Below are 15,068 nucleotides of genomic sequence, written 5' to 3' on the forward strand. Positions count from 1 at the left end.
GAAGTATAGGCAATATAATAACTTCACAAATTATACAGACGATGGTCAGTTTTCAAACCCTGAAGATGTTTCAATCTATTGTTCGATAAATTAATCAAAACATTTAGTCACTCTTTCCTAAAACGGAAAGCCCGTTCAATTGGTCTCAAAAAAATAGCTTTTTGCGTTTGGCATATTTTCGCAAATTGTGCATATTTTCGACAAAAATGTATGCAATTATCGCAGTTATTGCGATGGTTTTATTTTCCATATTTGTCATTGAAAATTTTTTTGTTCAAATGAGTCAGATTATATATACACTTTACAGCAACCAAAATACTAAATTTAAAATTATCTCTCTGGGTTTTTTTATCCATCTATTTATATTTCCAGCTTCATTTTTTCTTTACTATCTCTCTGATATCGTTGCGACTTAATTTTACTTTTGGGGTTTTCTCTTAAAATGTCTGAACAAACAATTGATCAATTAGCTGATGGAGTCCAAAAAAAGCTCTACTTGGATGAATCCACTGGAGAAATGGTTTCGAAAAACGAGTTGAAAAAAAGACAAAAACAAAGAGCTGTTGATGCTAAAAAAGCTGCAAAAAAAGTCAACCAACCAGCAAAACAAAAAACAACGAAAAAAAAAATTGATGAGGATTTAACTCCCAACCAATTTCATCTTATACGATCAAAACAAATCAATGAGTTAAGATCAACTAAAACTCCTAACCCTTATCCACATAAATTTCACGTTAAAGACGATGCAAGTGACATTTTAAACACTTATTCTACTTTGGAAAAAGGCCAATTTTTAAAAGATGTCAAATTATCAATTGCTGGTAGAGTCATGGTTAAAAGAGAAGTTGGTTCCAAATTAAGATTTTATTCAATTTTATCAAACAACTCTACAATTCAAGTTGTCTCCCAAATCAATGATTATTTAAAAGATTCTGATTTCTTTGAACAAAATGACATCATAAGAAGAGGTGACATTATTGGTATTAACGGTTACATTGGAAGAACTAACCCTCAAAAAGGTGGTGAAGGAGAAATTTCAATTTTTTCAAACCAGATAACCCTATTAACTCCATGTTTACATATGCTACCAACTTCTCATTTTGGTTTCAAAGACCAAGAGTTGAGGTATAGAAAAAGATATTTGGATTTAATTATAAATCAATCTGTCCGTGAAAAATTCATAATTAGATCTAAAATTATTTCTTACATTAGAAAATTCCTAGATAATCGTGGTTTTGTTGAAGTTGAAACTCCAATGATGGATGTTATTGCTGGTGGTGCCACTGCCAAACCTTTTATAACCCATCACAATGACTTGAATTTGGATATGTTTTTAAGAATTGCTCCAGAACTATATTTAAAAAAATTGGTTGTCGGTGGTATTGAAAGAGTTTACGAAATTGGTAGACAATTCAGAAATGAAGGTATTGACATGACCCATAATCCTGAATTCACAACTTGCGAATTTTATCAAGCCTATGCAGATGTTTACGACTTGATGGATATGACTGAATTATTATTCTCAGAAATGGTCAAAGAAATTACTGGTTCATATGTACTTAAGTTTCATCCTGATGATAACGATAAAGAAAAAACCCTAACCTTAGATTTTTCAAGACCTTGGAAAAGAATTAATATGATTGAACAATTAGAAGTTCGTTTTAACGTCAAGTTCCCTGCAGGCGATCAATTGCACACTCAAGACACCAATGATTTCTTGAAAAAACTTTTGATTCAAAACAAATTAGATTGCACTCCTCCCTTAACCAATGCAAGGATGTTAGATAAATTGGTTGGTGAATTGGAAGATACATGTATTAATCCGACTTTTATATTTGGTCATCCTCAAATGATGTCTCCTTTGGCCAAATACGATCGCAAAATTCCAGGTTTATGTGAAAGATTTGAAGTTTTTGTTGCCACAAAAGAAATCTGTAATGCTTACACAGAGTTGAATGATCCATTTGATCAAAGACAAAGATTTGAAGAACAAGCAAGACAAAAAGATCAAGGTGACGATGAAGTTCAATTAATTGATGAATCCTTCTGTAATGCTTTAGAATACGGTTTACCTCCAACTGGTGGTTGGGGTTGTGGTATCGATAGATTAGCTATGTTTTTGACAGATAGTAATACCATCAGAGAAGTTTTGTTGTTCCCAACCTTAAAACCAGATGATTCTGCAAACTGATTTATTTTATAATTACCTTTTAGAATAGCTTTATTTCAGTTGTAATTGAAAAAATCTCTTCAATGACTTGTTTCTTTTTTTTCTTTCCTCTTTTTTTATTTTCTAGTAACAGCCTTTTATATATTTAAAAATTAATTAGACCTTATTTTGTACAAGTAAACATTTAATATGATTATAAAAATAACATTTTGATAGATCAATAAATAACACCAATATGTCAACACTAAACTGCCACAAGAATATATTAAAATGAAAATAAAAATATGAAATAAAGAAAACTAGATCAGATAACAGTGTAATGTTTGAATATTGTAAAAATGGGGCTACAGAATCAGCTTTAATAATTATTTTGCTAGTTGTTTAGTATTACTGAGTTCATTTGTAATCCTCTTTAAGCAAACACAATCAGATTCTTTATCAAATATCCAGTCTGAATTGTATATTTCAGATATTTCTCTTTCAAAATCTATGATTTTAATTTGATCTTTATCATTAATTAATATATTATCAGGTTTGAAATCACCATGGAAAAAGTTATTTTTATGTAAATAATCGATAGCATCTTCAATTTGATCCAGTACATTTTGGTTTATTTCATTTAAACACTTTTCTTGAAAATATTCCAAGCCAATTTCAATAACCCTTTAATTTTCATGTAAAATCGATTCTTTTAATTCAATTATATTTTTATACTTTACAATGCTAGAAATTAACATCACAGATAATGCTAATCAATCATTTCAGTTTCAATTTGTTACTCAATTGATTTCACTTTATACTCACTTTATTACCACTAAACAATAATATGTTATAACTTTTTCAACAACATCAAACTCTCAAATCACAAAGAAAATTGATCAATTTTCCAATCATCTCATATTTTACAATAGTTCTTTACATTTATTGAACTCACAATTTTCTACGGAGCTTTCAATATTGTCTTTTTAAAACTTTTCATCCATTCGTGAGTTAAAGCCTTCAAGCAAATTTTCATTACAAAAAACTATGTTAGTTTGAAGGTTCTATTTTTTGGAGATATTCCAAACTGCTAGATATATTAAAATAATAAATATTTTTATAAATTCCAAAATTGAAACCTGATTAAAATTGCAACCTAACGTCTAGTAGTGTTTACAACTTTGGACTGCAATAGTTTTTAGCAAGTACAGCAAATAAATACATAACAAACAGCACTGAATAATTTCAAAGTGGTATATTTGTTTTTGTGCTTTTTTTTGCAAGTCTTGCATATTTTGATTATTTTCTTTTGATATTACCTGTATTATCAATACCTTTCAGATTTTCATTGTCTTTTTCTTTTTTATACAATTGTCTGACAACTTCAATAAACTCTTTTTTCTAGCCATTTAAAAATTCATCACATATATTTCTATAATTTGTTTGAAAAAATATAGCTTGATAAAGATTCATGTAGTCTTTCCACAAGTCCTTCTGAAAATCATCATTATTTTTGTGTTCACCTTGATTCAAATCCTTCGATTCAGACTTCATATTTTTAACGGTGGAAGAACCAAAGTCAATGAAAAAAAAATCATGTGTTTTATACTTGTATACAACGTTCTGAAGATGAATATTACCATGGAAAATCCCTGTATTGTGGATGTCATAAAGGTTTTGAAGAGCTTTGGTTGTCATGTTCTTAAAATCATTTCTTTTTACATCGACCATTTGGTTCTCCCCAATATATTGGGTTTCTAAAAATGACCCTCATAGTTGAAGAGGTTCCTTATTGCCAAAATCATTTAGGTTCTTAGGAACAGATTGAAAAGCTAATTTAGGATGCTTTAAAAACCCATAAAAATATAAACAAGATGCAACATTTTTATTATTGCAAGTTGCAAGTTTTTTGTAAGCAACAATTTCCTTCTTGTATATATATATCTAGTTTCTCGAACTGGTCCTAGAAGATCCAAATATTTAGCATTATTATTTGTTGCGTCATAGAGTTGCATAGTGGCTCTTATAGAATCATAAATTTTTAAAACTGTATTTTCCTGCATTAGCAAAACAACAACAAATTACTGGTTAGGTTCATCTCCTTTTAAGATTGTTTTAATATTTTTTTTGAATAATTTGTTACAGGCAATTTATGCTTTATCAAATAATGTTTTGAACTCTTGAAATTCTGCTGGTCCAAGGTTTAAATTTTCGATTTCAATATCTGTTGATTTGAAAAGTGATAAATATAAATTCTGAATTTGATAAGATGTCTTTAATAGTTTGATATTATTTACAACAGATATTTTTAGCTCATTTAAAATCCATAAACAATTGATTTTGTTTTCTTTTTTCTCAGCCTGAAAGATCAGGTAAATTGATTTCAATTGGAATTAGTATATCTTCATTTCCTGATATTAATAGAACAATATCTGGAATAATTTTAAAGTTAACACTTTTTGACTTTTCGGTGTTATTCTTTAGACTTGTTATTTCAAGGTCCTGCTTCAAAACAATATTCTAATATTGTAAATTGGTTCCTGAAATTAATTTACAAATCGGTTGAATTATCTGATGTTGAATTATTTGTTTGAGATTTTTCTTATTGGCGATTAGCACATTTCTAGAACCGAAAAAATCAAGGGGATCTGAAAGATAGTTTTTATTTTTAGCAATATAAATTGAAAGCAGTTCCAACTAACTATCAATTTCAGCACCTGTAAAAATAGATTTTGAAACCGGAACGACCATATGAAAATGGTTATACAGCAAATGCTTTCGTTTTGTTGATATGGAAGATGTCTGAAATGACAGAATTGAGATTGATCTATTGGTATTGGTATTGTTATTGTTATTGTAACGGAAACCATTATACTTCAAAATTTTTGTGTCGTCCTTTAAAGTGAGAACCGCAATGCTAAGGAAAACAGAAATTGAAAAGAGTCCCATTATGTATCGAGCAGCATCTGTAATTGAATGGCTTTTATCTAATAAAATATGATGAATTTGTCTAGTCAAAGATTTTTTGAGTGCTAAATTAGTTTTATTTTCATGAATGTATCTGAATAAATAATGCTGAACTAAATCGTGTGTAAGAGGAAACAAATGATTCTTTTTGTTTAATGCACTCTCTCTAGATATTTCATTCCAATTTAATAGAGCGAATGTTTTGGAGATAGGCAAATGAATTTGGGAAAAGAAAAAATAAACGCTTTATTGTTTATATTGATTGCTGATTAGTTGGTACTGTTTGAGCATTTTGTCAAGAGAAAATAAAGACTTTTCGATTAACGAAAGTTTGTAGATTTCTTCTTCAGATAAAGATTCCATTGGTGTTATTTGGTACTTTCAGCTTTGATTGTTTTTTGTGGTAAATTAAATAAGTATGATTTGTGTATGTTTGATTTTAACTAAAATCAACAACTTTAGGTAAGTGGTGTACTGTTCTAACTCTGTTGATTGCATTTCCATTCTTAACAAACAATGTTTTGTTGGTTTTGAGAAGAGCAACAAAAGAAGATGGAAGTTATAATGTTCGACTGGGGAAAATCAATTATACTATCACGTGAGTAGACTAGCTTGTAGATAGCGCTGGATGATGCTGGGAAATGCACAGATCAGTGAAATACCAAGTATCAAAGTGGTTGTGAATATTGTTCCAGTATATGAGACATATTCAAACTGCATGCATTGATGGTCTGATATTTTCTGGCCATTTTGTAGCAACGGAACTGTGCTGGATGTTGGTCGGAACCACAAATACCGACCGCTCTAACTGCCGGAAAGTTTCCACGGCTTTTTGTCACGTTCACTTCCCGGTTTAACCAAAGAGCTATACAGGGGATGCTCTGCTGGTATAGTAAATAATAGTTAACCCAATTAATCATTTTCTTTGCTACACCATCACAAAATCTTTCTAATTTAATTATAATAAAAAGTTGTACTCTTATTTCCTTGTGTTTTTTGGTACTAAAAGTATATTTACCCATCATTAATTTAAATAAATTTCAACATTTCAACATTTCAAAATAAAGTTCTAATCCAATCATTTCGAGTTGGACCACGAACAACCATTATCAGGATCCATTATTAAAGCTATCAACTCACAGTGAGACAGCGTTTGATACAGAAAAATCATCAATTAAGCTATCTTTTAGACCATTTTTCCAATGACGAATCAAGATGATAATTATCATTTTTAACAATCAGTTATTCCGGATTCTCGCAAACAGCGCCGTGGTAAGGCCGAAAATTGCTGCGATAAGGAGAATTCTTCCGGGCTAAAAAGTTGTTCCGGCACTTTCTTGCAAGTGACAGCAAAAACACTTCAAATCCATAAAATGGGCTTAGCATAAGCACTAGCCACAATTGGCGAAAATGGGCGAATACTCCATTTCCTTAAAAATATACTTATTTGATATCTAAAAAATCTAATTGAATTAAAAACAAGTTTCATGGGATGTAAGGCTTGTTGAATCTGTTGTTAAAGCAAATATTGAGAAAAGAATTAGAGTGAGTCATTGAGTTGAACATATCTTACTTGACTGTTCAAAATGAAAGTTTAGATTCGAAATTGTAGCCATAAAATTGCAGAAACTATGGTGTACTTTTGGATATTTTTTCATCTCCTTTTAATGAATTAGTTTGAGGAAAACGTCTTAGTGATATAATGGGTTAAGAAAATGATTCGAGCTAGATTTGACTTTTAATATGAACTATAGTAGATGACCTTTGAATCTAGAAAGTGAAGACTCCTGATGTTAAGAATAAAGATATTTGAGGAAAAGAATTATAAATACAGAGGCTGGTTTGGAATTATTCAATAGTCTACAGGAGAGCACTTTGAATGATATCATAAAATATATTCGATGTTTACAAAGTTTTGATTAAAGTAAAATATCAATTAAAGTATAAAAATGAGAAATTTGTAAAAGTTTAAAGGAAAAAGAAGAAATAATTCGAAAAATTTCAACCTCGAAATGAACAATGATCAATTGTAATATTTGAAGAGAATTCTTCTACCAATTCACAATTTGGCACAAGAAAAATGCAAAAGGTATAAAAGCTGTATTGGGTGTTGAAAAAAATTGGAGATATCGTTAATTGTCATAATGAAAATAAATTTGGACTATTATATGAAAATTGAAAAGTGAAAGAAAGTCTCAATCAATTTAATTTCCATTACCATTTCCATTACCATTGCTGTTACCATTGTTACCACCAGGACCATTGGCATTACCATTTTGGTTACCATTGTTGTTACCATTGTTTCCTGAATAGCCATAGTAGCCCCAGTAGCCGTTAGAGTTACCATTGGAGTTACCATTGGAGTTACCGTTGTTTCCACCTGGCCCATTTTCGTTACCGTTATAGTTTCCATTGGAATTACCATTGTTGTATGAGTACCATCCGCCATTATTATTACCATTGGAGTTTCCGTTGTAATTACCATTCCAACCACCGGGACCGTTGGCATTACCATTAACATTACCGTTGTCATTACCGTTATCACTACGTTTTTCCAAACTATCTTCAACAACTGCTTCAGCTACTGCATCAGGTTGAGGAACTGGAAGGGCATTGGCAGCAATAAGGAATGAAACGATAGTGTAAAGAACTTGAGTTTTGAGCATTTTAAAAAATTAATTAGACAGCAAATCGGATTATAAGTTTGATTGTAAGTTTAGTTGATATTAGAAATTTATCTATGATTGAAATCGCTTTGTTATTTTGATGATGAAAAAAGAAAAAAAGATAGACTTGAAATTGTGAAGGATACCTAGTTAATTTATACCAATTTATTTAACAAAGAAAAAAGAGACTAAACCAAACCAGATATTAAAAATAGTTCTGTTTGTGAAAATAACCCCAGGTCTCAACAACAAAACCCAAAATTTTATTGAAATTATTATTAAAACTTCAGTACTGCTGATCGAGAAACTAAAACAATATGGATATATTATTCCCCACAAGGTCCACAGTCCTAATGATGCAGGTTAAAGTTCAGAGTGATAATCATGTATAGAGGTGATAAAATAAAGAAATATTGGCAAGATGCAGTTAATATAATAAATCGGTTCCACACAGTAGTAAAAGTTGAGAGAATCTATTAATAATTCAGCCAGAGCTGAGCTTTTGCGTGATAAATGTCAAGAATTAAGTGATAAGATCTAATCAGGCTGGGGATAAATAAAAATTCAACTCATTAAACAATTCTGTCTTTATTGCTAGTTGTCATCGTTATTATCAATATAACCATGCCTATCGCTATTATTAGAGATATTTCTATTGTTCATCTCCTAGTGCAAAGCTGAACATATTACAGAGTGTGGATCAACTCATAACAGAAATATAAAAGAAACACCATTGCTGCATTTGATTGACGAAATTTCATTAATTTGGTTTCTTTTGTTAGTTTACGCTATAAAAATACCATATCAAGTCTCTTCTGTTTTTAATTCATAGTTAATATCAGTCAAAAGAGGATTGACTCCTTCAATTTTTTTTTTGCCAGTAATTTGCAAGGTGGATGGTAACATGCCTCTTGTAATAAATAGTAAGCAGTTGGGGTTATTTTTGAAGTTAAAAATTTTATAAAGAGCAAAATGAAGATATTAATGCAAGAATAGTACAGCACAACTTTTACTTTTTGTCTTTTTATAGTGATTTGGGATAGGGACCAAATTAGCGGATTCACACTGATCAGTGTGTACTAAAGATCTATTATTAACTATTCCAGTAATGAAAGATTTCAATCAAATTCAGAAAGAACAAAACCGTTGATTTTTGAAAGACTTACGCTTTCGAAGGACTTTTGCCCTTTAATTGACGATTATTCTTGCAATTAAATTGAAAAAGAAATAAAATTACTACTTTTCTTTTCAAAGTTATAAAAATCAAACATTCTACTAAGAGATTCACTTTTGCTATCATTATTATTGTTATTATTGTTATTATTGTTATTATTGTTTCTTTTTTTTTTATATGAATGTATTTGAAATAAAACCTCTGTTTTCGATCACTAGCTTGGTAAAATCAAGATTCTGGCTAGCAAAAACTTTTAATTTCTTTTTCAAATCAATTCAATTGAAAACTTTCCAATTAAGAGTCTGATTGAGAAAGTAATGAAATCCTGTTTTCAATTCAAAATATTCTTAAATACTATTCTGGATTTGACTTGCTCACAGGACTATTGAAGCAAAAATGTATAATGATGTGGCAGCTGTAGAGTAGAACAGATCACTTCTCATAGAAGTATATTTCTATAGTTCGGTATATTTCAGTCATTATCAGCCCAAATAATTTCCGGGAGTGTATCAATTATATTGGTTAACAAAGTTCAGATAGTAATTCGGTTCAGAAGCCCTGAAGCCTATTAAAACTCGCGTTGATAATTATTCCTTCCCGCATCAGCTAATCATGGCTCAGACCGAACCTAATACGAGTTCTAAGCGTAATTCAAACCAATCAGAGGTGAGAACAAAATGAGTGGATGTAGCAAAAATGTGGGCTAAAGTGCTGCCGTTTTGGGAAAAGTAGATATATTCAGACCCACATCGTTATTACCACATGGTGTATAAATTGTCACAAAAGTACTGTTGGAGTCTTTATCCATGTCTCCAGTTGTTAATTTTTGACAGTTTATTTACCATAGCTGAGGTTGCAGTGAAAATCTCTTATCGATTGTGGAGTCTTAGAAATGCCAGCTGCTCCTTTGGCCTAAAATTTGCAGTTGTAGTCACTCAAGACAAACCAAATTTAACTGAAGTGTTGAAGTTTTGAACTGCTGAAGTGTTGATGGTTTCTCTGTGGCTTTCGATCATGCAAAAAGTAGCCCATTTTTTGAACTTCGTTCTTTGGGCAACTCATTTGAGGTGTTCAGCCCAGTAGCCCAGTTGCTGGATGATTCAATGGCCCAATGGCTTGGTGGTCAGTTATGGAGTAACAGAGCGTACTTGGTGGAATTTATGAATGCTTCTGGATAATAACTGAGGAAACTGTGATGAGACCAATTTGGCGTTGTAGGATGGAATATACAGCAAGGACAAAATATATCACAATGCTGGCAATTTCCAGTAACACGCACGTGACTTATTTGGGTTTGATTGGATGCTAGATATTCCGATCCCACTAAGAAAGACATGTCTCTACATTTTCCACATGTACTTGTATGTAAAAGAACTTTCTCTGTCGCTAATCCAGCATATCTATTTTTATCTTATTGTTAATGGGTGAGTACTAATAAATTTAAATTGATAATTCTTGAAGATTCTATTATTAGCAATTTGCGTTTAAACTCCTTTGATATTCTTTAACACTTGAGAAACTCTGTGCAATTCTCGCAATATCTCAACCTCAATTCTAAAATTATGGATATCAATACCAATCTAATTTTGAAACTCTCGAATGAAATTCCATTGATCTTAATGCTCAATCGAAGCAATAAACCATTTCCTTCACACCAATTTATATGTCAAGCAAGGGTCATTATCACATCACTATAGCACAATATTTGCTGAAAACGAGTCTGTGGGTTTTATTTAATTTAGTCCATTATTACTGTGGGTCATGGAAACCGACGCAATTGTGCCATTAACTATTTTTTATCATTTTATTCAGCTTGCTTTCATTTAGAACAAAGCTTTATTTTTTTCTTTTGGTCCTCTGAATTCTCGCATTGACCAGGATCTTTTAGAAGTATTTGATTGACGTCTTGATTTATATATCCCATTAACGAAATTAGTTTATGCTGTTGGTAGGAAAATGCATTATTGGTTTTATTTTTATTTTCATTGCTTATTACAAATTCTATATTTTAAATTTTACGTTTGGTTCTTTCAAAAGAAAAACTAACTGCCTACACAATCATTACTTCAAAAAATTATTTATTTGTTGCTGTTTCTATATTATTTTTTATAATTGATTTGATTCTACTGTTTGTTTATAATGTAAATGTAAATGTAAATGTAATCTAGTTAGAATCACTTCACTAAATTTTGCGTAATATACTAAATTCTTTGTCAAAGATATTTTGATTTTTGAAGCTTGTTTTTCTAATTCTAATACTGTCTTTAGTCGTTTATATTTTTAACTAAACTCAAGGGCTGGCTTGGTTTAAAAAAAGCAATAGGGTAGTTATTTTACACTACAATAATGCTAAATATTCCAAATCTTTTTTCAGGTAACTCAATAATCGTTAAGACTATCTACATTGAGTTCAATTGACAGTTGGAGAATTTTTCAAGGTTATAAATCTAGTTAGTCAATTTATTTGTACAATATATACTCCTTATTATGATCTGAAGAAGTATGAATCACCAAATGTAAAACCCACCAATTTTCTTTAATTTTTTGGTTGTTTATGCCTATCTAAACCAAAACATACCATAAGCTATGCTATGCTATGCTATTTGAAAGAGGCACCTAATTATTCTGTCAATAATAGTGCATTATAATAGATTTCATACAGCACAAGTATAATAAGAATAAAATGCTGATACTTCACCTGGTCAGACTAAAATATAGAGAATATTAAAAGGAATGCAAATACTTATAATTAAAAAGCTGCTAGAAATAAAATCTTTTATTGAAATAATAAATTTCGAAAAAAAAGATAATTGAAGAAATGTGGTTTAGAATCTCACCAATTAAAATATTTCATTTGCATATCAATTTGCAGTAATAATGGAATAAATAAAACAAAATCCACAGACTCGTTTCAAAATTAGATTGGTATTGATATCCATAATTTTAGAATTGAGGTTGAGATATTGCGAGAATTGCAACAGTAATTACAGAGAGCTGCTTAATTGAAGAAGAATAAAGAGTAGTGCTCTTGCCAAAACCGTTTAGGTTGGGTTCGATTGGGTTAGAAATTTTCGTACGAGCACTAGTGATCAGTTTTAACCATTGAGCTCCATACTTATTTATTGATATCAACAGGTTAAAAGTGTAAAATAAATGACTGTTTTTACAACTAAGCTCAGTTATTAATTAGATTTTTATATAAACCCTCTTTGAGACGCATTGGTTTATATCCAAAGAAGACCAAGTGACATCCAACAATCACAGTGTAATAAAGCCTTTGGCTTTAGAACGTAAAACATTAAGAATTTGTTTATTTCTTGTTGTTTATATAATTATTTTAGTTATGTGTTATAATACTGAAAAATTTGCTTATTGCTTACTTTTTCTTTCTTATTCTCAAAAATATCAAAGAATATTGGTTTTTATATAATTATTAACAAATTAAGTTTGTGGGATTCCAACGATTAGCTAATACTCATATGTTACATAACATGACTTTATTCATTGTACCAATGGGATGGTTCAGCAGCATTTTTGTGGATATAATAATTTTCAACAAAATTACCTATTAAGGTAATTTCATTATCTTTGCGATAATGGAACATTACCAAATCCATTTTCTTATAAGAATTGGGTTTTCATGAATGACAATCTTATAAATGAATAAAAATATATTTAAAATTTATATATAATCTACATAACACACAAAAACTTTTTTCTTTCTCCTTGAATGAGAAGAAGAGAAGTAAACACAATAATATACATTATTCTATCTTCAAAATGTCTTCCAATTTCTCCGACTGTCTTGCTAATTCTCAGCAAAAAATTAATGTTCCGTGACTGGTCACGGAACATTTTTCCAATTATTACTCCATTGGAAAATTCGGTTATGTTACTTTGGGTTGGAAATTTTTTTTGAGATCTGCATTAGAGGAATACTTTAAAACCTACAATTCAAATGTAATTCATTAAGATCAAGAATTAAAGATTTATATAATCTGCTTCCGTAAGTTATTGGAACTAATAAACATTGTATTGAAAAACCATATTCTTTATGTTGTAGGGACTAAATAACAGGAAATAACAGTTAAAACATTTATTTAGGACGGTTGGTAGATTATAACAGATCTTGTTATTCTTTTATTAATAAAATTTAACAGTTTAGTATTTTCATCAAGTTTTTTCAATTCAAAATAGGTTATCACGTTTTCCTCCTCTCTAGAGGTGAATCCAAAGCAATTGAATCCAAGACAAATCACTTTTCAAACAGAATTGATTCCAACTTATCTAATCGAAGTTTCTCTACACTTGAATTATAAATCAGCATATAATCAAACTAATTAACATTCTTATTAGAACAAGTGAAAACGAATAACTAAATAAAAACATTTACAAATAACACTATAAAATACAAAATTTTCCATTCATTTCGATGGGTTTTGGAGTACCCTAATTTCAGTGATTACTAGTGTTTTGCTTTTTTTTTAAGATTTTTCGTTTTTGGTTTAATTTTTCTTTTCTTCACCATTGCAGTAATATCATTTATCATTGTAGGTACAAATACTTCATTAATTTCGGGTTTTGATACATTTTCTTCTTTTGGGATTTGATCCACAATGTTATGATGAGCATTATTAATGTCTGCTGGACTTTCTTTTTTAGTCGACTGGCCTAATAGCCCTTTAATTAAAGCCATTTGTTGCTCTTTAAATGCTTGAGTAGGGTCGTGCAGTAGATCATTTAATCTTTCTTTCAATTCTTCAATCAATGAAACTTGATCCTTAATATCCATATCAATGGAATATATTTCACCTTTCAAATTATCATTAATTGGCGTCTCATTGAGTTTATCATTAAGCAGATTTTTTAGCGAAAGTAATCTTTTATAAGTCAAGTTAACATAATTTACTGCTTTTTGCATATTCTCAATGGATTTAGATTTGTTTTCTGAATCTTCGAAATTAAACTCATATGATAAAGATAGTTTGTAGTGAATCTCACTCAATAACTTGTAATCAATTTGAGAAATTTTATATTCTTTTATAATATCGTTCATTATAATTAAGTAATCCAAACTTTTCAAAAAATCTGCAGTTGATTGTTTAAAGTTCTCATTTTCCAAAGACACTTCTCCTAATAAATTATAGATTTCACTTATTTTTTTGAGAATCTCTACTTTTTCTAAATTATTATGCCTATCGACTTTCTTCAATTCTTCAAATTCTGTTTCAAACAAAACACGCGATAAATCTAATACATCCCAAGCTAGTTCAAAATCATTTTCAATGTTATTTGAATCGTCATCAGAAATATCACCCGTACTAAAAGATTGTTTTTGATCATTTGCCGTTAATGTAATTCTTTTCAAATTTTCGTTTGTTTTAGTTAGATAGTTTTCCTCATCCTCTTTGAAACTCACACTTGGATCTTCTCTGCTGCTCACTTCATCAAAACTTCCTGCCTCAGATTCTAGGTCATTATCAGAATTATCAGAATTATCAGAATTATCAATTTCCTCTTCTGCAACTGTTTCGTCAAAATGAAAATTCTGATTACCATTATTTTTGTTGCTATCCTGAATTTTAGAGGCTTTTTGGTGGTCCAATTTTTGAGGCATTTGTTCTTTAGATATAGTCAAATGCTTTGAGTTAGTGATATTTCTATCTGAATCAGAATTTTGGTTAAGATCTTCTTTTCTGCTGGTCTGCTTTGTCAGGTCGTTGTTGTTGCTACCACCTAGAATTTGTGATTTTGAAATTGCCAACGAAAATAACGATTTCCCATACAAGTACAAAGTTTCTTTGTACTGCTTTGAGGACGTTTGATCACCAAATAAAGAACAAGCTTCAGAATACTTTGAAACACTTTGTTCATAGTCTTTCAAAGAATAGAATTTATTCCCTTCGATTATCAATTCATTAATTTCATGTGAAATGTTGTCGCTGGCCAAAAGATCTGGTGGAACTGACAGCATTTTTGAGATATAGCCTGATGATGAGCTTTGATTTCATAAAAGTATCTAAAACAATGTAAGGTGTCTGTTCAAGAGAGGTAGAATATGTAAAATAAAGATGAGCATCTGAATAGAATAAATTTGGCGTTTGTTGGTACT

General features: G+C 30.1%; 4 protein-coding genes across 4 annotated transcripts; 1 reads left to right on the plus strand and 3 right to left on the minus strand.

The window, feature by feature from the left end:
• Nucleotides 1-312: 312 nt before the first annotated feature.
• On the plus strand, nucleotides 313-2,384 carry KRS1 (lysine--tRNA ligase KRS1). The gene has a single exon (XM_020193394.1). It carries the CDS (start codon nucleotides 443-445, stop codon nucleotides 2,189-2,191), a length of 1,749 nt encoding a protein of 582 aa, XP_020047202.1. The 5' UTR covers nucleotides 313-442; the 3' UTR covers nucleotides 2,192-2,384.
• Nucleotides 2,385-3,550: 1,166 nt separating this feature from the next.
• ASCRUDRAFT_81235 (uncharacterized protein) lies at nucleotides 3,551-3,880 on the minus strand (the record flags this gene model as incomplete). The annotated part of the gene is made up of 1 exon (XM_020194591.1): nucleotides 3,551-3,880. One exon carries the CDS (start codon nucleotides 3,878-3,880, stop codon nucleotides 3,551-3,553), a length of 330 nt encoding a protein of 109 aa, XP_020047203.1.
• A 3,440-nt stretch (nucleotides 3,881-7,320) lies between these two features.
• ASCRUDRAFT_8473 (uncharacterized protein) lies at nucleotides 7,321-7,782 on the minus strand (the record flags this gene model as incomplete). Its single annotated transcript, XM_020194872.1, has 1 exon — nucleotides 7,321-7,782. The coding sequence occupies one exon, from the start codon at nucleotides 7,780-7,782 to the stop codon at nucleotides 7,321-7,323; it is 462 nt and encodes a 153-aa protein (XP_020047204.1).
• Nucleotides 7,783-13,063: 5,281 nt separating this feature from the next.
• On the minus strand, nucleotides 13,064-15,033 carry ASCRUDRAFT_76247 (uncharacterized protein). Its single transcript, XM_020193395.1, has one exon. The coding sequence runs from the start codon at nucleotides 14,928-14,930 to the stop codon at nucleotides 13,422-13,424; it is 1,509 nt and encodes a 502-aa protein (XP_020047205.1). The 5' UTR covers nucleotides 14,931-15,033; the 3' UTR covers nucleotides 13,064-13,421.
• Between the last annotated feature and the right edge of the window lie 35 nt (nucleotides 15,034-15,068).

The sequence above is a fragment of the Ascoidea rubescens genome (genome assembly GCF_001661345.1).
Source record: "Ascoidea rubescens DSM 1968 unplaced genomic scaffold ASCRUscaffold_7, whole genome shotgun sequence".
NCBI classification, from domain to species: Eukaryota; Fungi; Ascomycota; class Saccharomycetes; order Ascoideales; family Ascoideaceae; genus Ascoidea; species Ascoidea rubescens.

What these genes read in the sequence shown, in the direction of transcription:
- KRS1 (XM_020193394.1), top strand. Translation starts at nt 443, where the DNA reads ATGTCTGAACAAACAATTGATCAATTAGCTGATGGAGTCCAAAAAAAG.
- ASCRUDRAFT_76247 (XM_020193395.1), bottom strand. Translation starts at nt 14,930, where the DNA reads ATGCTGTCAGTTCCACCAGATCTTTTGGCCAGCGACAACATTTCACAT.